The 27,058-nt window shown below is 35.2% G+C and overlaps 3 protein-coding genes across 12 annotated transcripts in view; 1 reads left to right on the top strand and 2 right to left on the bottom strand.

Annotated features, from left to right (window-relative positions):
* The window catches only part of snap91b (synaptosome associated protein 91b), a 42,050-nt gene extending 22,813 nt beyond the window's left edge, over nt 1-19,237 (bottom strand). For all 6 annotated transcript variants that reach the window (XM_087247949.2, XM_087247948.2, XM_087247947.2 and 3 more), the window contains exons 1-9: nt 18,401-19,237; nt 15,058-15,200; nt 12,184-12,259; nt 10,210-10,312; nt 9,121-9,214; nt 8,662-8,773; nt 8,469-8,575; nt 8,339-8,380; nt 4,877-4,938 (exon numbers count right to left, since the gene is read on the bottom strand). In XM_087247949.2, the coding sequence (XP_087104075.2) occupies nt 4,877-4,938; nt 8,339-8,380; nt 8,469-8,575; nt 8,662-8,773; nt 9,121-9,214; nt 10,210-10,312; nt 12,184-12,259; nt 15,058-15,200; nt 18,401-18,530 (869 nt within the window). In that variant the 5' untranslated portion in view covers nt 18,531-19,237. The remainder of the gene's footprint in view (nt 1-4,876; nt 4,939-8,338; nt 8,381-8,468; nt 8,576-8,661; nt 8,774-9,120; nt 9,215-10,209; nt 10,313-12,183; nt 12,260-15,057; nt 15,201-18,400) is intronic.
* The window catches only part of ccdc167 (coiled-coil domain containing 167), a 64,216-nt gene that overhangs the window by 29,437 nt on the left and 7,721 nt on the right, over nt 1-27,058 (top strand). For 2 of the 5 annotated variants that reach the window (XR_015942074.1, XR_015942076.1), the window contains exon 11: nt 21,678-21,893. The exons of 2 other annotated variants lie outside the window; for them this stretch is intronic. The gene's annotated coding sequence lies outside the window, so the exon portion shown is untranslated. Of the gene's footprint in view, nt 942-21,677; nt 21,894-27,058 lie in introns of those variants that run through there. One more of the 5 variants, XR_015482041.2, reaches the window with a different exon arrangement.
* si:ch211-214j24.15 overlaps nt 20,698-27,058 on the bottom strand; it is a 15,368-nt gene continuing 9,007 nt past the window's right edge. The window contains exons 4-5 of the mRNA XM_087247911.2: nt 23,766-24,458; nt 20,698-21,597 (exon numbers count right to left, since the gene is read on the bottom strand). Coding sequence (XP_087104037.2) covers nt 20,837-21,597; nt 23,766-24,458 — 1,454 coding nt within the window. The 3' untranslated portion in view covers nt 20,698-20,836. The remainder of the gene's footprint in view (nt 21,598-23,765; nt 24,459-27,058) is intronic.

Here is a 27,058-nt window from a genome sequence, read left to right as displayed (position 1 = left end):
GATAGATGAAGAAGAGCAGGAGTCAGAGGTTTATATTGAAGATAGTTTGCAGTTTCATTAGCAGAAGCCAGCTTCAATGCTCACAATGAGTTCCTAGGACGCTCTTCCTCATCTACCAGACCGGTCATTCTTTAGGTCAAACTGTATACCGTCCCTACAGTTTGGTGGAGGACGCGTGGCATTTGTTTACTGGTAACACCATTGATCAATCAACAAAAAGAAAGGTAGGAAGATTTATAATATTATAGACAAGGGATTGTCTGTGAAGTAGTGGGTAGTAACGGAACGCTGTTGGGTTCTCATTCAGTGAATAAAAGGCATCAGTGGATTCACAAAATTTGTGGTGAATTTTTGTGGAATCCCATCGCGAGCTGATGTGTTTTGCGGCACACCAATAACGATACTGATACGTATAACAGTAGTTGTGGAGTGTACCTCCTCCACCCAGAGTTAAGTACTCAGTTGATGGGTGTGTAAGAGGCTTTTTAGGACATTCTCGGGGATCAATCAACTGCTCCAGAATGCAGCAGCACGAGTTGTCTTCAATGAACCTAAACGAGCACATGTCACTCCGCTGCTAGTCCGTTTGCACTGGCTGCCAGTTGCTGCTCGCATCAAATTCAAAGCTCTGATGTTTGCCTACAAAGTGACCTCTGGCCTTGCTCCTTCTTATCTGCTCTCATTTCTGCAGATCTATGTGCCCTCCAGAAACTTGCGTACTGTGAATGAACGTCGCCTCGTGGTTCCATCCCAAAGAGGGAAGAAATCACTTTCGCGAACGCTCACGCTCAATCTGCCCAGTTGGTGGAATGAACTCCCTAACTGCATCAGAACAGCAGAGTCACTCGCTATTTTCAAGAAACGACTAAAAACTCAACTATTTAGTCTCCACTTCACTTCCTAATCTGCAATTGCCTCTTTGAATATCACACTAACTGTACCCAAAAAAAATAAAATAAAAAATACTAATACTACTAATACTTCCCTTCTTAGACTTTACAGACCTGAAACTTGCCTAAAGCACTTATTCATTGCTGCTCTTAGTTGTGTAAAATGCTTCCTTGTCCTCATTTGTAAGTCGCATTTGTAAGCGTCTGCTAAATGACTAAATGTAAATGTAAATAAAACTTGGACTGGTGTTTATTTAGTAGTGGACTAAATCAACCCCGAGATTGTAATTAGTTCCACTACTGCCATCTTGCTGTTTCACAGACAAAAGGGCATGCCCGAATCTTAAGAAAAGAGTAGGTCAGCTTATTAGGGAAAGAAATAGTTGAATAAATAAATAAATAAATTCTTAAATAACATCTTAATTGATATACATTAGATAGTAGTGGCCACAAAAGTCAAACGGTATACCATCCCTACAACTCATTTCTAATAACTGATTTCTTTTATCTTTTCCATGATGACAGTATGTAATACTTGACTAGATATTCTTCAAGATCCTAGTATTCAGCTTAAAGTGACGTTTAAAGGCTTAACTAAGTTAAGTGTAATTAGGCAAGTCATTGTATAAGGGTTGTTTATTCTGTAGACAATCGAAATTAAATATAGCTTAAGGGGGCTAATATTATTGACCTTAAAATGGTTTTAAAAAGTTGCACACTGCTTTTATTCTAGCTGAAGTAAAATAAATAAGACTTTCTCTAGAAGAAAAATATTATTAGAAATAATGTGAAAAAATCCTTGCTCTGTTAAACATCATTTGGCAAATGCGGAAGAAAATCAATTTACAGGAGGGCAAATAATTTCAACTTCAGCTGTATGTTAGTGATATCCATGACATTATAATGATTTTAACCCAGGGGTGTTCAAACTCAGTCCTGGAGGGCCGGCGTCCGGCAGATTTTAGCTCCAACTTGCTTCAACACACCTGCAAGGATGTTTCTAGAATGCCTAGCAAGAGCTTGATTAGCTAACCCAGTTGTGTCTGATCGGGGTTGAAACTAAACTTTTCAGGACACCTGACTTCCAGGACCGAGTCTGGGCATCCCTGCTTTAAGCAAATAAAGTGCTTGCTTACCTTTGTGGGTGACCTGAAAGATAAACACAGATACAAGTGAACGGATGGTTTTAAATCAAAACAGCAAAAGGTCACACTTTATTATAAGGCAGTTGTTCTTAAAGTGGGGGTCGGGACCTCTTGGGGGGTCACATGACAATAACAAGGGGTCGCTTAGTGATTTAGAAAAGTCAAATTAATTTTATTTAACTACTAGAATTGCATATTTTAACCATAACCCATAGTAAAAAAACAACAACATGCAAATGAAAAGCCGTCAGCCTTTAAATATTTTTTGTTTATAGGATCGGTGTGTTTATGTTAGATTAACAACACAGCAACAGCGTCAGCGGAGGCAGATTGATTTTATAGCATCAGGTTAAACTTTCTGACACCTTTATGGCAGTCAAACACATTAAAAATAAATACACATCACAGCTGAATATTACGAATGATCTTTGATTGGCGGTCTCCAAAATTAAACCAAGAATAGACTTGTGCTGAAAGCATTGTGTCCACCAGTCTCTTAAGGTGAGCTTAATATTAAATTAAACAAATTAATAAATCACTACAAAAATGATATGGTTGGACTGTTGCACTTTTTTGTGTGGTCAATATGCTTGCGTTTATATAGGCCTATTGTTGTATGACTACGTTTGCATATTTCTAACCATGTAAGATGAATTTGGGAGTTATTTTAGGGGTCGCAGGCTGAAATGTTTGGGAGCCCCTGTTTTAAGGTTTAGTTTCTACTATTAATAAATCAATAAGCACAATAAATTACTAATTTGTTGCTTATTAATAGTTAATAAGGTAATAGTTGGGTTTAGGTATTAGATAGAATTATGAATGTAAAATAAGATCACACTTCATAAGTACTAATAAACAGACAATATAATAATAATGATAATAATAATAACAATAATAATATTAATATTAATATTAATATTAATATTAATATTAATATTAATATTAATATTAATACTAATAATAGTGTGACGCAGTGGTGCAGTAGGTAGTGCTGTCGCCTCACAGCAAGAAGGTCGCTGGTTCGAACCTCGGCTCTGCTCGGCTCAGTTGCATGAAAAAAACGTGCTGGATAAGTTGGCGGTTCATTCCGCTGTGGCGACCCCGGATTAATAAAGAGACTAAGCCGACAAGAAAATTAATGAATAATAATACTACTAATAATAATAAGCCAGTAGTTAATGGTGGGAATACTTCAAATGAAGTGTTACCAATCAAAATCTTCAGGAGTTTTTTAAATGTACTCACCCATCCCTAAGTAAATCCATGCGGGAAGAGAAAAGAAACATAGGATTAATATTAATGCACACACACTTTCTGATTTTTATATACAAAATTGGCAAAGACATGCAATGGTTATGCGCCTTGCTTTAATTATTTTTTATTATAACACTTTAATTGGTGATGTAGTTACACATGCTCCATACACTTACTATAGTAACTACATTGAATTATGCATAATTACAAGCCCTAAACCTAACTCACACTCTAACCCCAAGCATATAGTTAGTACATGCAATTAATGAATACTGCTCAATAATTATGAAATGACTAGTTATACTGTAAGTTGTACAATAAAGTGTAACCAGGTGCAGCTCATCTGCAAGGTTCAAGTGGATAGACACAGAGTTTTTTTTTTTTTTTTTACAAATTTTATAACTCTTTGAATTATATATCTACATAACTACATATATATAAAACATACATATCTATAACACCCTGACGTTTCCTTAATATCTATGTATTTTTTCTCACATTGTAATCTTTTTAAATGACAGTCTACCTTTAATTATCATACTGGTCAAAATGACTGCATGCATGTCTGCTGCTTTTCGCTGTGAAATTAAATATGCATGAATTTTTTGCCTAGCAACTTCCTGCTAACAAAAAACAAAACTTTCTGATAGCAAAAACAGAAATTTACTTTAGATATATCTTTTTTTTAAAAACATCATATTCTGTGCTGTGAAATAGCTCCTGTTTGAAAGTGAAAATGAAAGTGAGATCCAGACCTTTGCGCTTGTTCTAGTATCTTAACTACATATTTATAGGCTGTATTATTAATTAACATAATACTTTTAGTGTGATGGTGTCATATAATATGATGACAGACATTCAAAACCTAATTTTAGTATCTCAATAGAAGCTTTGAATGTAAATATGATGTGACAATATGACAATCAGAATGAGCAGTCTGGCATTTCTATTAGTTATAGAATTCTAGTTTCATTATTAATATAGCCTACTCTCGTGTCTTTGTTAATGCAGAATGAAGCGAGTGCATCAATGCCCATTCTGGACAATCACAGACGTTTCTGTTAAGCTCCTAGCGGCCATTCAGCTCACGCTAATATGCTCTCTCATAGGCTGCAGCTCGTAACCACACGTGGGGTCGAGTCGGCAGTTTACTTTGGAATATTTAGCATGCTAATTATTGGATTTCCGTCTGTGAGGTGTTGGCGATGCTTCAGCGAGCCCCTTTGATGTGTTCTGTAGTAGTTCACTCATAAAAACTGCAGAGCGCCGAGCACCCCCAGATTTTTCCCCGATCATAGCCTGATCTGTCGGCGAGCTTGCTAACTTCAAATAAGGCTCAAATCAGGCTTAAAATCCTGTAGTGTGAACTAAGCTTAAGTTAACTGTTTTTACAAATTTGAGTGCATTGAACATAAAGCAATTAAGTTGTCCCTTAGAAAAGCTCAAGAATTGTGTTGTTTCAGCTCATTTTAAAAAAGTAGTTTGAACAAGCAGTATAAATAATAGTTTTGAGTGGATCAAATGCAGATTGTTTTATGTCCCCTCCAACATTTAATATGATTTAGGATGAGTTTAGAGGTCTCCTACCCTTTCTTCCCTTCTAGACTGTTCATATGTGTCTCCAGTGACTCCAGAATACTGCTGGGTGCCTGACAGAATGAAGCACACATATCAGTGATGAGCAGCTCAAACATTTGATTTGAGTATCTCTTAAAGTTCCACTGCAAATCCAAACAATAAGAACAGCACATCAAAACCTGCTGAAAACCTTCGCTCAAACCACTGCAAAATCCACTCAAAAACCATGGGACAGTGCTGGACTTTAGTGCATTGCCTTTTCCAGCTTCTGAATGAAAGGCTAATTGTGATGTGACCTCTTAGAAAAGCCAAGTCTGTATATAGTCTGTATAGTCATGTATATAAAAGATAAGTCTCCTATATATATATATATATATATATATATATATATATATATATATATATATATATATATATATATATATATATATATATATATATATAGCCCCCCTGTATTATTAGCGCCCCTGTTTATTTTTTCCCCCAATTTCTGTTAAATGGAGGGAAGATTGTTTCAACACAGTTCTAAGCATAATAGTTTTAAAAACTTATTTCTAATAACTGATTTATTTTATCTTTGCCATGATGACAGTACATAATATTTCACTTGATATTTTTCAAGACACTTCTATACACCTTAAAGTGATATTTAAAGGCTTAACTAGGTTAATTAGGTTAACTAGGCAGGTTAGGGTAATTAGGCAAGTTATTGTATAACAATGGTTTGTTCTGTAGACTATCGAAAAAAAAAATTAGCTTAAAGAGGCTAATAATTTTGTCCCAAAAATGGCTATAAAAAAATTTAAAACTGCTTTTATTCTTGCCGAAATAAAACAAATAAGACTTTCTCCAGAAGAAAAAATATTATCAGACATACTGTGAAAATTTCCTTGCCAAACATTATTTGAGAAATATTTATAAAAGGAAAAAAAAATCAAAAGGGGCATATATATATACAGTTGAAGTCAGAGTTATTAGCCCCTTTTGATTTTTTTTCCTTTTTTAAATATACAGATACACATACAGTATATATATATATATATATATATATATATATATATATATATATATATATATATATATATATATATATATATATATATATATATATATATATATATATATATATATATATATATATATTGTAATTTCTAAAGCAGCTCTAAATAGACAACCGTGTCATCATTATTCTGTCCAATACAGATTGTGTTGATTAAATTCAATAACCGTGTCAGTGTGTTGCAGGTCATGAATTATGAAACAACTTCAGCAGCAACTGCAGGGAAGACAATAGGGTAACACTGTACACTAAGGTCTCGTTTGTTAACATTAGCTAATGCTTTCATTAACATGAATTAACTTAGAGCAAGGTGTTTTTTTCACAGCAATGTTAGTTGATAAAATACACTTGTCTATTATTACTTCATGTTAACAGATATCACCTTAGATTTTAATAATGTATTAGTAAATGCGCTAAATATTTTCAACCAAGATTAACAAGATGCTATAGACATATTATTATGTGTTAGTTTGTGTTAACTAATGTAGTGCTTATTTGTTCCAGCTTTTAGGTGTTTGTGTTTTTATCCACTAGTGTCAGTACAGTCATATTTATAATATGTGAGCCTGGACTACAAAACCAATATACATAGTCTGCATAGAACAAGATTTGTCAGAGATAATGCTGAAAAAAAGAGAAAATCTCATTTAAAGTTCCCAGCAATGCATATTACCAATCAAAATTTGAGGTTTAATTAAGTTATAATTATATATAATTTAATTATATATATATATATATATATATATATATATATATATATATATATATATATATATATATATGTATATATATGTATATATATATATATATATATATATATATATATATATATATATATATATATATATATATATATATATATATATATATATATATATATATATAATTATATTTATAAATTGTATATAATTAAATTATACATAATTTAATTATGTTATGGTAGTAAATATACAAAATATCTACATAAAACAATATCTTTACTTAATATTTTATTGATTTTGGCCATAAGAAAATCTATAATTTTAAATCATACAATGTATTTTGATTATAGCCCTGGAAAATACCCGTGGAACATAAGGACTCGGGTCACATATGTTTTTATATGGTCTTTTAAAGGGATAGTTCACCCAAAAAAAAATGAAGATTTGCTGTTACTCACTCTGTATGCCATTCAGAACATAGCTGACTTGAAAGTGAGTAAATACCAGCAAAATCTGAGATTTGAGCCTCCTGTAATTTTTTTTCTTTTTCAGATATTTCCCAAACGATTTTTAACAGAGCAAGGAATTTTTCACAGTATTTCCTATAATATTTTTTCTACTGGAGAAAGTCTGATTTGTTTTATTTCGGATAGAATAAAGGCAGTTTTTAATTAAAAAACCATTTTGACCTCGATATTATTAGCTCCAGCAATATATTTTTATCTACAGAACAAACCACTGTTATACAATGATATGCTTAATTACCCTAACTTACAGTACTTAATTAACCCAGTTAGGCCTTTGATAGTCACTTTAACCTGAATAGAAGTATCTTGAAAAACATCTAGTCAACTATAATGAACTGTCTTCATGATAAAGATAAAAGAAATCAGCCATTGAGAAATGTGCTTCTCTGTTAAACAGTAATTAGGAAACAAATACAGAATTAAAATTTAATAAGAGGCCTAATAATTCTCAACTGTATATAAATCAGTAGTGTTTTGTGATTAAATAGCCCACATAAGAGATATTTCAGGTAAAAACAATGCACTGAGATGTACAGTTCACGGCGTCCCATATCAGCCTTAAGGTTACCGGCTCTTCGTTGCGGCAGTCTTTAAAGGGACAGTCTTCACTGTCTGAATCTGCTAGATCTGCAACTACGCCGGGATGCAGACACTGGGAATCCCCACAAGGAAAGCAATTATGGCGCTCAGTTAGCATGGATGAAAAGCTCTTTGACACTCACACAGATTTACTTGATTACTGTAAAAGCCTTGTAGACTGGGGTATAGTGTTTTCTCAACCATCGACATCTAGAAATCAATATTTGCCTTGATTTTTACTCTGCTTTTCTTCTAGTCAGGTAGAAATAAAACACATTGTCTTGTTTTCAGAAATAATATGTCAAAATTAATTGAGTTTTTCCTTTAAACAAGCTAAATGATCTCCCAACGGGGTGAGCAAAATAATACTGTTTCAGAGCAGCAGCAACGTTATTTAATTTTAGGTTAATTTGCTCATTTTAAGGAAAAACTCTCTTCATTTCGACTCATTATTTCTGAAAACAAGACTATTTTTTTACTTGTCTGGAAGATGCTTCTTGATTTAAAAAATGTTTAGACTTCAGGACTAGAAATTAGACAAGCATCTACAACAGTTAAGAGCTTGTGACACACTAAACACATGGAAATGCCATAGCTGACTTACATAAGAGATGTCAGGGATGTCATTTTTATCCACTCCTACTTGCTGCAGAACAAATAACACAGTAATCATGTTGTGAATAGATGTTGTACACATATGTCTGACTTTAACACATCTCCGCTGCCCGCCTCACCTCAGCGATTTTCATGAACTCTGCGATTTTGGTCACTCGGGTCAGAAATTTCTTGTAAATCTCCAGAGAGTCCTTGCACTCCGACTTCTTCATTTTGAAATATTTCTCTGAATAATAAAAAAACATCACAGTTTAAAAAAAATAAATAAATAAGCATCAATAAAATGTGGTTAATACATTGTTTATCACATGCCTAATAGATTGATGATGCCGTCATTGTAGGAGGCGAAGAGCTTGATCAGATCCTTAAAGAGAAGCATGAACGCTGCGTTTATAATGCCGTTGTTTAAGTCTTTAGGATGAACCTGTGTTTAAAAAAAAGAAAGACAAAATTTAAGTTCAACCTACTTCATTTATCAAGTCCTAATCTGGGCTTCTTAATTGCAGTTTAAAGTGTATGTGTATATATTAATGTGCCATTGTAATCTTTAATCAAAATGACGTCTGTTTACTAGTTTGAGGACTGGACTTAAACCTGTCAATCACATGGCATCAATCAATAGCGGACCAGTCATCTCCAGATGTGCTCAAACTATTTTATTTTATTGGTTAAGCAGATATTTCACATGAATATGAGTCACAATAGAAAAGGAAAACATATTGCAACTATATTATATGCTGTCTTGATGTCTTCAAAGAAGATGTTACTCACATCAAACTCCAGCAGTGTGTCCACTTGAGTCTGCAGTGCTGGCATGGCTTTCAAGAGCTTCTCAGTAGCCATAGTCCTCATCACACCCTCAGCTCTGAAAACACACACACATTTTATATCATATAGGTGACGTGGAGCTCATATAGCTATATTTTATATATTTTCACCCATATTTTATATCATATCGGTGATTGGAGCTCTAGGCAAATTTTTAACAGCAGATGGCACTCTAGGCTAGTTTGGGACAGCAAATGGCGCTCTAGGCTAATTTGTAACTGCAGATGGTGCTCTAGGCTAGTTTGTAAAAGCAGATGGAGCTCTAGGCTAACTTTTAACAGCAGGTGGTGCTCTATGGTAGTTTCTAACAGCAAATGGTGCTCTAGGCTAGTTTGTAACCCCAGATGGCGCTTTAGGCTAGTTTGTAAACACAGATGGCGCTTTAGGCTAGTTTGTAAACACAGATGGCGCTCTAGGCTAGTTTGTAAGCACAGATGGCGCTCCAGGCTAGTTTGTAACACTTTATGCTGTTTTAGGCTAGTTTGTAACGCCACATGGCTCTCTAGGCTAGTTTGTAACAGCAGATGGTGTTTTAGACCGGTTTGTTACAGCAGATGGTGCTCTAGGCTAGTTTTTAGCATCAGATGGCACTCTAGGCTGGTTTGTAACATCAGATGGTACTCTAGGCTAGTTTGTTACAGCAGATGGCATTTTAGGCTAGTTTTTATCAGCATATGGTGCTTTTTTTTCACTGGTTTGTTACAGCAGATAGTGCTCTAGGCTAGTTTTTACCATCAGATGGCACTCTAGGCTGGTTTGTAACATCAGATGGCACTCTAGGCTAGTTTGTTACAGGGGATGGCATTTTAGGCTAGTTTGTATCAGCATATGGTGCTTTTTTTTCACTGGTTTGTTACAGCAGATAGTGCTCTAGGCTAGTTTTTACCATCAGATGGCACTCTAGGCTGGTTTTAACAGCTGATGGCGCTCTGCGCTAGTTTATAATGCCAGATGACACTCTTTTTTTCAGCACAGCTCCAGTAACTATAGGTAGTAAATGTCTCCTTCTGTTCCCAGAAGCGATTGACGTACCCCTTCTTAACTCGAGTAAAGTCGAAGGCCATGGCGCGGTAAGCATATGCCTTCTCATTCAGATATCGTGCATATCGTCTGATGAATGTAGACATGTCATAACCTTGAGGACAGAAACAAATAACCAACATTAGACAAACATCATTTTATTGACTGTTATGCAGCAAAGTTTGTGTAATTACTTTATGCAGCACGCTACAAATTGAGTGGCAATGGGGTATATGCACTCGGACTTTTAAATTCAGTCCGCCAGCCCCAGCGCTTCTGGTCATCCCATACAATATCGGCGCGTTTAAGATCTTTAAGATTTCGTTAAAAAACAGCAATCTTCACGGCCTGGCTGAGATACGATATAAAGTGGGTATCAAACCAAAGAAGAAGCACTGCATTAAATTAAATTGTTCCACGTCTTGTTTTTAAAATATGAAAATTAATTTTACCCCTGTGTTTTTAAAAGAATTTCTGTGCTAGCTGCCGTTAATGATGGGGCCTGCATTTAAGGGGCTATGAAACCCCCTGTTTCAGCAGGGTGTTTTCACACCTCTAGTTTGGAAAAAGTCAGGAAAGTGGGTGTGTCTAGCTTTGTTTGGGTGGGAGTGTCGGGGAAGGAAAAAGGGGAAGCATTTGAATAAAAATGGGAGTTTCCATTTGGCTGATTTTCACAGAGGCAGACACGCAGGGGAGAAAGACAGTGACTGTGTTTAATTACGGTGGAATGTTTGATACCGCACGTCGTAAAAGAGGAAAAAACCTCTGCATTTCTCGGTAACTCAGATGCACTCAATAGGTCAGAAAGCCATGTGTGTGTAGACAATCCTGTCACAAAATGCGGCAAAAATTAAACACGACGGTCGGCAATAGTTTGCTTGCAGTGTTCACGTTTTCACCCGGAGAGCAGCATTTACAGCAGATCTTTCAGTCCATAATATTGTAGTGATATTAACGTAAACTAAGTAACTTAGAAATCATTTTGACTAAGGTCTGTCTTTAAACACTAAGAGTATTGCTGACGATACGAACTATAACTGTGTTATAGGGCACTGATCGCACACACTTACCAAATCTGTAGAGACAGGACAATCAACACATACTGGAGCTGCGTCTTTTTTTAAAGGAGACGAGCAGCAAATCCGGATTTCACAATTTCGAGATGCGAAAAGCTCTCGAGGAAAAAATGTTCCTTACAAACGTATTTCTGTTGCGTGTCACGTGCACTGATCCACACTTGAGTCCAGTTGTGCTCTCATAGCGGGAAAACAAAAACAAAACCTTCGCTGCAGCAAATTATAAAAGCAACACTGACCACCCTTATCTCCAAACAATTCTTATTCTTTTCCCACTTCTTTTGGCAACACAACGTGTCGTCTCTCTGCCGTCTGAGCACTGTTTCAGGTACAGTCTTCGAAGCTAGCATGCATATTAATGAAGTTGCAGCGCATACTTAATAGAGCGTGCTGATTGGTTTGAACCAAGCCATACTCATGAATCAATGGAGAATGCTCAGAGATGGCGAAAGGTACTCCCAGGTACTGACATCCAGTCTACATGCTGAAATACACGCTAAGATCTCATGGCCGTGACGCAGCTTAAAAAGATTCTTTTCAAACCGGAAATATGAATTTGCTTGAAATTTTTACTTTTCATTGAAATATATGTGTTCTAATAGTGTTTTTAGCAGTGTGCGACACATATACTACTCAAAAAATGTGTTTTGGTGTTTCGTGACTCTTTAAATGGTCGTTCATCTCTTTTTACGCTTTAACAGCCAAGTGAATGCTTAACTCCATTTAACTGAATGTATTTTAATTACATTATAACACAGATGCTGTAAAAGTTGAAATTGAAAATAGTCATATAAAGCTCTAACTGGAAGCTCATCATTGGCTGAAAAACACTAGCTCTGCATATGCCCCATTTATTGAAGTTTCTGTCTCTGTGTACATTCAGCTCACACACAAATGCACAGGAACTCACCATGGGTGCCTGTTTTATCAATAAAGTTGCTGAGATTGAACAGGGAAGTCCTCGATGCCAAATACTGGATGAATCTCTGCAGGGATTTAAAATGAAGAAATCTTAAAACATTTAAGAATTTATTGCTTTTATAACTTGTTATTGTTATACAAAAAACTGTATTTGGATTAGTAACATTACCAAACATTAATAATATTGTAATAAATGTTTTGTTCAGTGGTTGTAATATACTAACATTAACTAATGGAAGCTTACATGTTCGTAAACACTTTACTTGAAGAGGTGTCCACAAGGCTGTCATGAAACCTTTATAATCATGTGAATGAGATTTTATGCATGCTTATAATAACTTTCATTAAGTGTCATTCTCTTAATTGTGACATTTTAAATGCAAAGATAACATTGTTTGTTATGACAACTTAACAAACCGATACATCACAACCAGTCTTTGTATTTGTCATGACAACTTGACATTACCAAGACAGCAAAACTTGTCATACATCTGTCATAAACATTGACTGTGTAAATGTGAAGTGTAAGCTGGCAGGGAAGTGTGGATGGAAATGCAGGGTTTATTATGCAGAGAATGGTCAGGCCAGCAATATTCAACACAGGAGCAAACAGATGTATACGGGCAATCCAGGGTCAATGTCAATTCACAGGCGGATGGTCAATAGGCAGGTAGCATACAATGTAAAACAATCAAACAAACAAACAAGGCCAGGGTCAAAACTGGCAAGGCAAGGAAAACGCGTCGTAATGTTCTCAAAAGCATTATAACAAGACTCAGCAATGTGTGCGTTTAGGAGGTGTATAAATAGTCTGTGTAATTAGTCCTGAACAGCTTCAGCTGTGTGATTGTGTGTAATCAATGGAATGAGGAACTAGTGCGTGTGAGCGTTGCATGACTGGAATATGTAGTCCATGTAATGGCAGATTTGTAGTCCGTTGCGGTCTGTTGAATGCGTGATCACACTATTTACGCTTTTGCTTACGAATTTAACATCCACGAGCATTCTATGCTATTAAATAGTGCTGCAGGATGAAGTTTGCTTTCATTTTTAAATTCCTATAAAGCACCTACACCTTTTGCATTTTGCTTTGGATCTGCCTGCGATGTCAAGCTTGCTTTGTTATGAGTTAAATATAGTTGTATATGTGTGTGAATTTGGAGCAGATCGGATACTATTGGCAGATCGACGTCTTAAAACAGCACTGCAGGTAAAATTATGATGTTATATTAGGCTGTTGGCTGCTATTATATGCTCAATTAAAATATTTATTTAATTTATGAATTATTCAAAAATAAATAAAACACTAATCATAATGGCAAAAGTAGCCAAGTTAGTTTATTGTCACAAAATCTGACAATACATGTGGTCGTGGTTTTGTTTTGGCCCTGAACGCACTTAATTTCACCTCTGATTCTTTCTTCTGTTTATTTTAATGACTACAAAAATAATCAGAATTATACCAAATGAAATTCGTTTCCAAAAGAGGATTTTTAAATAAATTTATAGCCGAGGTTAAATGTTCAAAAACTAGGCCTGACTCACTCCTTTTCTTCCAACGTAGACAATGCGGTTCCCACACCCTTATTAAATTACATTAATAAACAAATTGCACAAAAAAAAACAGTGATATTTAAAAGTAAAATAAAGAGCTATTTAAAAGTACAGCTTAAAGAAAATTGCATTTACGAGAGAGAGAGAGAGAGAGAGTGAGAGAGAGAGAGCAATATGATATGCGTTTAGGGACAGTCTGTCACGCTGCTTTTATTTATTATTTTAGTTATTATTTTTGTTATTGTATGAATTATTTAAGTTTAATATTTAATTTTCATATTTAATTGGTCATTAAATCTAATGAAAAATCTAGCTACTTTTGTTTATTGATCAGTTGGGGCATCAAAAAGTAAAGAAATGAACAACCCCAGATTATTTCGCTCTCTTGGTAAAGTATTCAAGTATCAAACATTTACATAAAGAAGATATTTAGACTATTCTATATAATTTTTTTAATCGATGTTTTCAACTAGGATGTTTTTCATTTTTTTTTATTTGGTAATGAACTGCCACTCATCTTTCCATTAAACAGTCTGATAATAAACAGATTTTTTAACTTTGTGTCTCTAAGATTGCAATGTAATTTTGTTACTTATCTTAACCAGACAATTAAAATATGCTGTAAAAAAGTGTATGTTGTTAACTACTTTATTTTAGCTGGAAATGATTTACTTTTGGTTTTGTTTAATCGGTGAACTGCACAGTGTTGCTACTGATGCAGTAGCATTGTGTAAAGCATGATATGATACAGCATATTTAGTCCTTGCGCTATTTTAAATGAATGTAAATGGAGTTGATTCCACAGTCGATTCCACCGACTCCAAAATTAGGAGTCGAGAATTGGAGTTGACTCCAAAAAGCTTAGAACTGAAAATCCCTATTATAAATATCTCATACATTTTTTAACAGCATCATTAATATTTTTTTTTACCTTAACTACAGTGGTACAAGCTGAATTTGTCAATAAAATGTCATTAAATATGAATGACACTCTTATAAAATGAGTAATTACACTTTTAATAAGGCATTTTATTAACAAATAAAGCTTGTTTCTCTGAAAACGTGATCAAAAAAATAGTCATGACACAACTATAATGGCCTAATGACAATCATGTATATTGTCATCTTTGCACATAAAAGGACACTTAATAACAGTTGTCATAAGCATGCATAAAATAATGTCAGGTCATGATTATATCTTATCTTACACGCCTTCAAGTAAAGTGTTAGCAAATTTCAACACGATGACAAATTTAGATAAAAAGATATAAAGGAATAGAGTTTAAGCAGTAATCTCCCTCTGATTTACCTCATTGCCGTAGATGCAGATGTGGTGGGTCGTGGTTAGAGCTTTAAACACCACCACCCAGCTGGCATTGGTGGATCTCTCAAATAGTGTGTCAGCCATCTGAGGGATGTTCACGTTTGTCTCGTTGGTGGTCGAGATCAGATCTGCGCACAGAAACACACATGGATTTACCACTACAGCGCTATTCAATGCTATGGGGAAGCGGGAGAGTTTTATGATTATTGAGGCAGCAGACAGTCAGAGAGTCTCAAGGGGAAAATTCATAACAGCAATTGCATTAGGAAGCAAGAAACAACCCTACGGAGACAAGCAACAAAATGACTGTGCATTTTTTGCACGCGCAATACAAAAACCTGGAATTTACGAGCAGTGAAATGACAGAAATGTTGTGGTCAGAAAACTGTGGTCATTCGATATTTTAGTTTCCAGCAGAATCAATGCAAATCAAATGTGTCGTGAGAATGTGGTGTGCTTTGATTTGGTTTAAAATCAATTTCAGTGGAAATCTAATGTTTGGAAACACACTGAACATGGATTGAGAAAGTACTCGCACTTGATGGGTTTAAAATAAAGCCTTTACAAGAAAACAAACTAATTTCTGGGTGAAATACATGTCAGCTTATAATGAGGTGAAAACATTTCCATTATAAGATTTTGAAATGAAAGGTTTTCACTATTTGACTAAGTTTAGGCTTTTTGCGCCTATTATATGTAGAATGAAGTCACATTAATTGCTCAGTTGTGATTTTTACTTCAACAAAGTGTAAAAATCTTGATGGTTCTGTGGGTCTCGTCTATCAAATCTGAGCTTTATTTTGTATTTTCTATTGGATTCGACTCAGGTGATTGGCTGGGCCATTCTACAGCTTGATTTTCTTTCTCTGAAAGCATCTGAGAGTTTTCTTGGCTGTGTTTTGGAACACTGTCTTTCTGAAATGTCCACCCTAGTTTTATCTTCTAATGTAGATGTTGGACTGAAGCAGCTGATATTCCAACCCAGGCTCATTGTGGAAACGTAGCAAAATAATCTGCCAATGGGGTGAGCAAATTAATCTTGTTTTTTCTTTTGAAGTAAGATTATTTTGCTTACCCCATTGGCAGATTATTTTGCTTGTTTTAAGGAAAAACCCACTTAATATTGGCATATTATATCTTAACAATATGTTTTGCTTGTCTAGAAAATTCCTCTTGATTTAGGAATTTTTAGATATTTAGACTAGAAACAAGACAAAAAAAATCAAAGTAAGAAAATAATTTTTTGCAGTAAGCTGAGACTTAAACCAGCGACCTTCTTGCTGTGAGGTGACATTGCTAACCACTGTGCCACGCATTATATTATTCATTTATTTTTGGATATATTAAATCTTTACACTTGGCAGTATAATTTACACCACTAACATTACCCGTTGACATTTACTACAATTTTGTATATATTTATTCTATTTTAATAAGTGTTAAGTATTAATAAGCAATAAGTTATTTTAAGCATAATTAGATTTGTTTTATGTTCACTAAGGTTATTTGAACCATTAGGCACATTGCATTTTATTATTTAAAATGTGGTCTGTGTATGCAAAATCACTTTTCGGCATTTCATTTACAAACCCAAGCAAAACTGTAATGCAAGTAATTTTTGCTAAGCTAAAATCAAGCATCAAAGACAAAACACAAATCTTAATAGTCCTAAAATGGTATCCATTTTCTTTAAACAAGTTATTTTTACCACATAAATAGGAATGAAATGCTCAAAAATAACACTCATAATAGACTTTCCTGCAGAAGGTTGTCTTAAACACCATATAAAGTTGCCAATATGGTAGAAACTGCTAGAAAGCACACTGCAGTGGAGTTAAGAAGCCAAGAATAGTCCAGATTAGCACCCATTGAGCGCACAGTGTGTCACCACTAGTGCAATGTGTTGCTATGTAACATCTCGATATATTGAAGCGTATGACACAATATGCGTGTACATATGTAGGTTATGAATATGTGAGCAGGTGCAGCTCGTTGGGATTATGGAAATGCTCAAGGCATGCTTCATGTGACCGGATTACAGACAGTGTAAATACAGACACACACATACACATGTCAGCACATGACTACAGTCTCAGCTAATCGGGCTTCGGTCTCTTTACTACATGATGCAGGATTGTATGATGTAATACAGAAAATGCATGTGTAAATATTTTAATAGACTCCTAACAATCAACACTTTTAAATTTTCGACCGTTAATATTTAGCAGATTTAGAACAAGCTGGCACTGCAATCAAACTGTCTCACAACTTTAATTCATAGCACATGCCGTCTATCCTATCCGTCTCCCAAGTGAAGACCCTCTTGTGCAGAACGATACCATGTCATCATGATGTCACTCACTCCTCCCCCCGTCTCCATAATCTACTTCAGTTTCCATGACAACCACACCACCCCTCACGCCTTCCAATTCAACAGACAACTGACTGGAGTAAAAACTCGTACAACACACTTCATGCATGCTCTCCAGCAGTCTCTAAAGACTTGAATATCGGTAATATTAGGGTACATGTTGGTTTATAAATATTTGCATTTTCTTTAAAGCATCAGTATGAATAAATAAATAAGTATCCAAATATTTGACAAGGGACACTATTGTGCATTTTAGGTACTAATGTGCACCTTCTTCATCTCCGGTGACAGCTTTATTATGCTTATTGCTAGTGTAAAAAGAAAAGCATGCTCTAAGTAAAGCGATAGGCAGGCCAACAGGTCTGTGCCCAGCTCAATTATGAATCTATGGATCTGGCGGGAAGCTAAAGTTGGCATCCTAAGCCCAAAGTGTGATTCCCTGGCCTTTAAATCCTCCGCATGCATACCAGTGTCCTCACCTTTGGCTTTGTAAATAATACATGCATGCTTTGGCTGATCGATTTATAATTCAGAAGGCCTTCTCCTGCAGGACACAGAGCTCCAGGCGGCACGAAGATGCTTTTGTAGCCTGTGTTCTGTATAAATGCAGTAGATTTCCCTCTGTCTTCTCCGTTTGTGTGTGTCTTCCTCTCAATCTCTCAATTTCACACAAGCCACCCACATAAAGGCACTTCAGGGGGGTATGTTCTGCTGTCAATTTGCTTTAGTAGTAAATTCAGTGAACTGCACACTGCTGCTTAGCCTTTATTTAATGTGCATTGTATAGGGTAGAATTGCGATTACAAAGCATGCATAATGCAGAGCGTTTCTGTGTTAAATGCACGGTAAACACCGCTTTATTGTAGCCTGTGTGGTGCTGAAGTGGACAGCGCCAGGGCGAGGAATGAATGAATGAACGAATGCATGCTGAAGGAGAGTCAGAAATATCAGACTTACACTCCAGGTGCTTCTTCTTGGGCGCCATCACCTCGTGCGTGGTGGCTTTGCAAACGGCACGAGCCACATCGGAGCCGGTGAGCTGGTACTGCGCCGCGGCTATGCGATCCGTCAGAGTCTGTCCCGACATTTTCTCCCGGTAGCGTCGACAACCACCTCAAGATTCAACTTCAGGGGGAAGGACAGCCCAAATGCATATGAAATTAGCCGACAGAAAAGCAGACGGAATCCAAGGTGGATCTCTTGAAACCGACAATGTCAATACTATCTCCTTTCGTCGTCCAACCAACGCGTATTTAAAAGCGCGAGTTGGGTGTTTGTACTAGGGTAAAATGCGCTCGGTGTAGGCTTGTTTTGTACATGGGTTGGTTTCAGCACCCTGGATAATGCCACTATTACGTAACGCCCTACGCCGAGCTATTTTTTTTTCTCTCGTGGGAAATAAATAATCAAATGAAGACGTAAAACTGTCAGCGTCGATTATGATATGTACAAAACACACATCTAATCGAAACGACGCGATGTTTTGCGTTTATTTTAATTGTTATTATGTTTTAATCAATTTAATCAAACGAACAAATAATGATCCGTTGATTTAAACCTGATCGGGATTCCGGTAATATTCGGTCGCAGCCCGTGTGTCCTTCCCGTCCGGTCGGATGATGATGTGGATGATGACGCGTCTCTTGCAGGCCTTTTTTTAACGGCGAGACTATAACACGACAGTATATTTTCACGTTTCAAACCTCATATATAGTGTATATCTTGGATGTTTATTCGCTTATTTTGCTGGTAATGCAGGTTACGGTCCTGCCTTGTCGGTGGACCTGGTCAGGTGACGCATAACGGGCTCTTAAAGGGAAGCGGCGTCACACGGTCACGCGCCTTTAAGGGGTCTCTGCGCGTTCATCTGTCTGCATTCTGCTCCCTGAACGCAAAGGTAGATTCTCAGTCACGAGCGTTCATTTAGATGCTCGAGTAGTTTGTGTGGGAATATATTTTACGGGTTTCTCGTGTTTTAATGCTTTTATGTGTGCAGTGGTCAATATGTAAGATGTTTCTCTTTGAAATAATGGATGCGGAATATGCAATATGCTCTGCATTTCAAATATAATCTACACCTCTAGCTAATGACTGAACGTAAAGGCAACTGCTTTATCATTCGTCCACTAGATGGAGGCAGTGTGCAAATTATCCATTTATTTTAATATTTACTAATATAATGGATGTTCTCAGTGTTTTGAGGGCTATTTAGTGACTATTTTAGAGGTTACTGTAGGTCAAACTTTTCAAATCATGTGTCTAAATTTAGCTTTTTTTAGGCTACTTGCAGATATAAACACCTATGTTACACAAAAAACGTGTTTTATGAATTAAGTTTTATTATTTTTTTTTAAGTTTAAAGTTTTTTTTTTAAATCAAGTTTTAGACTGTTGAATGGTATTTTTATTATGCTTTCACATAAATGGTTTTAGAGGGATCAAATGTATATTTATGTTACGTTGTGTATGTTTATGTTATGATACATTTTTAATTATTATTATTTAAAATATATATCAATTATCGGAGAAAGCTATTTGTTACTAAAGAGACAATATAGTCGGTGAAAATCATAACTAATTAAAAATTTTAAGTTAATAAAACAAAGACTATTATTTTGCATAACTTTTAATATAGTTTAATTGTGTCAAAGTATGGCACTCTAATTTTTGACACAAGTGGAAATGTGTATCTGTTTTATTTTATTTTTGGTTTATTTTTTACTGCATTGTGACCTCTGCCGATTAATTTTTGCCATGTAATATTTATACAGAATATTTTAGCAAAAAATGTCAAAAAACAAAATAATAAATTTATATATATATATATATATATATATATATATATATATATATATATATATATATATATATATATATATATATATATATATATATGAAACATATTTATGTATATATATGTGTGTGTGTGTGTGTGTGTGTGCGTGTGTGTGTGTGTGTGTGTGTATATATATATATATGTGTGTGTGTGTGTGTATGTATATGAAACAATAAAAAAATATTTAAGGTTTCCTAAAAAATACTTTGCATGAACATTATCGGAAACAACTACTGAACTAAACCACAAAATTGTATATATATATATATATATATAAATATTTGTGGTTTCAACTTCAAAGTATGTGTACAATGTGTATGTTTTATTTTTTATTGGGTTGACTGGATTCTTACCTCTGCTGATGAACTTATATGCAGAGTGTATTTTTTAAAGCAATATATAAGTAACAAAACAAAATATAAACATATGTGATTTATTGGATTAAGAACAATGCACATCTCACCACTTTAAATAATGAAGCTACAGTTTTGGCCCATATATGCTTACTATTTAAGTACGTCTTTGTCATTTCAGTTCTAGAAAAGCTGCGTTCACATTTCAACCCCTTTCCTGACTTTCTGCTGACGCTGTTTCTTCAGAGGGTCGACTAGGGTCATGTGTCTCCTTATTTCTGTCCTTCAGCTCCTGAAATATCCTGCTACAGTGCTCGACGCTTTGCTTCAGCTCCCACAAGTCTCTCTGGACTCCGTCTAGGATGTCAAGTTTCGACAGTTTTCTGTCTATCGAAGCCAAATGACTCTGTTCACTCTCAGTGACTCCCAAACTTTCACTGCAGATTCTTGGATTCATAGTGCTGCATTGATTCTCCTGCCACACCATCTCAAAATACGAGTCTATAAATGCCTCAAGCTCCTCTATGTTGCTGTCACCCCATTGGTTGATTAGTTTCTGCAGGCCTTCCGATTGGACGAAATCAATAAAAGCTTTCTCTTTTGCGGTTTGAGCTGTGTAAGGTGTATTCCAGTGCAAATATGAAAGTGACGGCACATACAGCCTTTCCTCTAGTGATTCGTTCCTAAATAGTTGTTGTATGTTCATTGATTGTTGAGTTGGGGGACTACTTTCTGGCACATTCCTCCATGGTTCATTTGTGTGAAACCATTCAGATGCGTTGAGTATCACTACTAGTCTCGGACGAAGGTTTGACATCCTGTCAGATAATCGGACACTTCTGCAGGCCAGGGATTGAGATTTATTTTGTGAAAGACTGATTGTATTTCTCACATCAGTGAATGTAGATGGGAGTGAATGTTCAGGGAGACCAATCATTTGAGGATGTCTTTGAATGTCTGGATCACCTGGAACCATAAAAAAAGAGAACTGTGAGATAGAATAGTGTCATTTTAAGTCGTAAAGTTTGTATTGTGTATTTATATAGTGCATTTATCATGTTTGGCCAAACACACAAAGTGCTTCACAATCATGAGGGGGGCTTCTCCACACCACCACAAATGTGCAACATCCACTTGGATGATGCGATGGCGGCCACAGGAGACCGGCACCAGTGTGTTCAGCACACACCAGCTACTGGTGGAGTAGAGAGACCGTGATAGAGCCCAATTGATGAATGGGGATGATTAGGAGACCCTGATGGGTAAGAGAATTAGACCAGGATTGCACCCCTACTCTTCACAAAAAGTGCCATGGCATTTTTAATGACCACAGGACCTCGGCTTAACATCTTATATGAAAGACAGCGTTCACTGACAGTATAGTGTCCCCTTCACCATACTGAGGCATTATGATTACTTTAGGAACTGATAGACACATTTGAAACAACAACAACAACAACAAAAGAGTCAGAATTGTGGAGTGCAAACTATTAATTGAGAGATATGATTATAATTATGAGTTATGAAGTTATAAGTTGGATAAATTCTGGGGGAAAAGACTGAATTGGGGGATATAAATGTGCTTATAATGTAGTTATAATAGTTTGAACTGACAGATTCAATTCCAAGAAATAAAGTCTGGACTATGATAAAAACGTGAAATTATGCTTGGAATTAAAAGAAAACGTGCAATTATAAATCATAAAGTGTACAATTCTGAGAAAAAGTGAATTGTGAGATATTAATATGCAAATTCTGCATTAAAAAGCTAATTACACAAACCAAATACAAATTATTCACAAATGAAATATAAAGTCTAAACTGAAATGAAAAGAAAACATAGCATTGTGGATTATAAAGTGTAAAATATTAATTCTGATAAAGAAAGATTGTGATGTATACACTTGAAATTCTGAATATAGTTTAATAAATTAATGGTAAAAAAGTTATTTTTAAATTTAGAATTGAGAGATACTGTATGCAATCTGAATTGAAAAAGTCTGAATTACTGAATTTAAAAAACTGAAAAAAATTTAAGATGCAATAAATGTTGGAACTGAGAGGTAATATTAGTATAAAGTCCAGACTGTGAGATATAAACTTGCAATTATACTTTGAATGAAAAGAAAACGTGCATCATAATGCATTATAATGTTTAATGTTCTGAGGAAAACAGTGAATTGGGAGATTTTAATATGCAATTTTGAGTTGTAAAAATCTGTATTAAAGGACAACTCACAAACTAAATAAAAAGTCTCAACTCAAATTAAAGACACACCGCTGTGGAGTATAAAGGTTTTACCAATTCTGATAAAGAAAGATTATCATGTATAAACTTGCAGTTCTGAACATAATTTGATATATTAATGGTAAAACAAATGTATTTATTGGCTCAAAGTTGCCCCATAATCTTTGATTTGACCCACCATGCCATCTGAAAAGAGAGGGAGAATAATGATGATGGTTTAGAGATTGTATGTAATCTTTTATTCGATTGTTTTATTGTTCAGACTGAAATTAAATGTTTTAATTTTAATGGTATAAATTAATCAAATTAGGTAATCAGACTAAGAGGACAATGCAGAGACTTGGTGAGGGAATCAAGGTAAAGGCAGACTGTTATACTGTAATGTTTTTCTTTTTAGCAATTATATGAAATAATTGAGGATATTATCCATGGCAACTTTAATGTAAAATAGTTAGATAGCTATATTTGTCTTCGGCCCACAGCTCTCGATGATATTTGGTTTTTGGCCCTTTATATGAAAGGTTTGGACACCCCTGCTCTATAGGTTCTGAGGAAAAAGTCTGAATTGTGAGATGCAATAAATGTTTGAATTGGAAGGTACAATTGCAATTGCAAGAACTAAAGTAAACGTGCATAAAGAAACATTATAATGCATTATAATGTTTAATATTCTAAAGAAAACAAACGTGAATTACTAAATATTAATATGCAAGTTTGATTTAATTTGCAATAAACTCACAAAAAAGGATTAAAAATCTGAATTGATATTAAAAAAACATACCGTTGTGGATTATAAACTTACAATTCTTATAAGCAAACTCGAGATTATGATGTATAAACTTGCAATTGTGTAAATTCCAATCAAATAATGGTAAAAATTGCTCACCAAGATGGATGTTAGACTTCCTAAAAGTGCTGATTTGCACTTTGCCATCATGTGCCTTTCCAATGAATGGCAGTGCTTCATGTACTACAGGTCGTTCAATATTCCCTTGATTTGCATGGCTGTTGATCATCTGCTCCAGCACCGTCTCCTCTATCTTCAGCATCAGTTCTGTGACCTGACTGTCATTGTGCTTGATCTTGTTGTTGAACACCTGATATCTATTTCCACATTTCTGCACCAGCGCTTGCAGTGCATCTCCTTCACTTTCAATATACTGCTCCACACTAACACCCCCAAGCCAGTCTCCATTTGTGAACAGCACAAGCGCGCTGCTCCATGCATTCCCTCCCAATGCATGCAAATGTTTCTCAGCTGCTTTCAGCTTTTTTAACGTGAACGAAGAGCTTGCATTGATAACCAGCAGGAGGATGCAGATTCCATTGGCTGAACCAGAAACCCAGTCAGTGTGAAGCTGCCTGCTGAACTCTGCAGGATCTGGACACTCAGCAGACCAGCCTGGAGTGTCTATGACCTCAACCTTCGTCTCGTTGAATATAACAGAAGCTCTAAAGGGGTTTTGGCTGTCAGTCTCTTGTTCCTCATTACCCAAAATGCAGCTCGCAGAAGATGTCTTTCCAGAGTGTTTGGCGCCCAAGAGAATCACTCTTACTGCTGAGGGCAGTTCAATCTGCTCTGTTTAGAGAAATAAATAAGGCGCCAATCAACCAAAAATGTCTTCATGTCTGTTGTAAAATACTGTAATAAAATACTTCAAATAGTATCGTGATACAATAGTAAATACAATACTTCTTCAAAAAATACAATACTTCTTCTTTTTAATTGTCCTGTGACAAGAATGTGTGTTGTTCAATACAGTGGTGTAGTCCTTGCTATACGCACGTATACTCAGTATGCTTACTTTTTTCCATGAGCTGTTTGGGTATTACCACTTCTGAGGATCAATAATTGAGTATACCCTCAGTATACTCGCTTGTTTTTCTGATTAAACTTCCCTAATTTACATGTATTTGCGTCCCCTTTAACTGTATACCAAACAGGTTTTTTTTAACTCACAACTTAATTTGTTAATCTCTCACGGTTCTTACTTAAATATTTATATGACACATTTTTCTTTGTTTACCCCAAAAAGATCTGATCCTGATCCAACCTAAAATTAAAATCCTAAAATCGCCCCTGTAAAACAGTATTTCACATTTGTCTTAATTGTGCCGCTAGTGAACGACACTATACCGTATATAACACTAAAAACAATTAGGCAAAGACTACTTATAAATCACGTAACAATGTGCAATTTAAAAGGGTAACTACTAGTATATAATAGCGACAACAGAATAGAACAGACAACAGACTCCTAATAGTTTGGTTTAAAACAAGCATGCACAAATGTGAAAATTAAAAATAATTGCTGATTGATGTTTAAAGGAACCTATAAAATGTAAAGTAATAAGCCAGTAAAGAAAGTAAGTTAAAAAGCTGTCTTTCCATGTGTACACAGGCCCTTTTGAGTTAACTTAAATACAGGTAACTGATGTAAAAAAAAAAAAAAAAAATATATATATATATATATATATATATATATATATATATATATATATATATATATATATATATATAATTTATTTATTTATATATATATATATATATATATATATATTTATATATGTATATATATATATATATATATTTATATATATATATATATTTATATATATATATATATATATATATATATATATATATATATATATATATATATATATATATATTTTTTTTTTTTTTTTTTTTACATCAGTTACCTGTATAATCTCCAATGAATCGAAGAAACATTGACTTTCGTCGTTTCTTTGCCTACTTTCATTTAAAATTTGTGTCGGGTGTAATAGCACACCACCTTTTTTTCTAGGACTACACCACTGGTTCAATAGTTTTCGGACAACTTTGATGAAAGATGTTGATTCACTTCTAATGTTGACTCCTGTATATTTTCAATCAAACTAATCCATATGCAGTTTAATCAAAATAATAATAGATATTGATCTGCAACAACAACAACAAAAAATTCAGAATTGTGAGGTATAAAAATCTAAAATAAGTGAAGTTTATTAACTAATTTCGAGAGGATCATGTGCTTATGATTGCGTGCCGTTGGCCCCGCATTATTCAATTTATGATTCACCAATCAGACGATAATCACCCTAAGTTCCTTATCACAGCCATCTTTGTATTAAAGATTCCCCCCTTCCACCCCTACTCCTCCTCCTTTCCTAGATGGGTGGCACTGTGGCCCAGTGGTTAGCACTGTTGTCTCACAGCAAGAACATCACTGGTTCTAGTCCTTACCAAGCCAGCCAACGTTTCTGTGCTGAGTTTACACGTTCTCCCCGTGCTCGGTTTCCCCTTGTTCCCTCCCACCGTCCAAAAACATGCAACTTAAGTTAATTGACTAATCCAAATTGTCACCATAGACATGCTACTAGTACGTAGTTATCTCGTAAGAGCAATCACTATCTGTTCATTAGCTACTACAGCAGGGAAGTTCTTGAGATCTAACAGAGCTCAAACTCCCCTCTCGCCTTGCAAACAGGAGGGAGCCCCAGGCTCTTATGAGCTCAGGGCTCTCTCCCGGGACAGCATGCCAAGCTTTATAATCAATCATCAGCTAAGTGCGAACTCTTGAAATATGCATAAATTATGAGATACTGCAAAATCTTTGCCCTTATTCAATAACTGTTGCGGGGGGATTAAAATCGCTGACGTGATCACCATGGGGAAGTCTCAGAGTAAAATGAGAAAATATGATACACCGGTGTTTTGGAGTATGGAAAAGCTCTCTTTACGCTGTTTTCATCTGCTTTTATATTATTTGTTTCTATTTTATTTACTTGTCTCTTTTATTCCAGCTTATGTAAAGCACTTTGAATTGCCACGGTGTATGAAATGTGCTACATAAATAAACTTGCCTTGCCTAAGTAAATACACTGTAAAGAGCATTAGAATAAAATGAAGTGCAGTTAACTTATGAAAAGTTTGTTCACCCTAACAATATTTAAACAAGTAATCCCAACTGTTTAGCAAATTAAGTTGTTAAGCTAAATAGATTCAAGTGAGCTTGACTTACAATAATATGTGTTTACAATAAGTTGGCGGTTCATTCCGCTGTGGCGACCCCTGACTAATAAAGGCACTAAGCCAAAAAGAAACTGAATGAATGAACTTCTCAGTGGTCATTGTGCATTATTTAGACAATAAAATGTTTTGGTTTTTGTCTTTAC

This window comes from Danio rerio, chromosome 4 (assembly GCF_052040795.2).
Source record: "Danio rerio strain M-AB ecotype USA chromosome 4, GRCz13ab, whole genome shotgun sequence".
Lineage (NCBI taxonomy): Eukaryota > Metazoa > Chordata > Actinopteri > Cypriniformes > Danionidae > Danio > Danio rerio.
The sequence above is the reverse complement of the archived record's forward strand: the minus strand, read 5'-3'. Positions and strand labels throughout refer to the sequence as shown.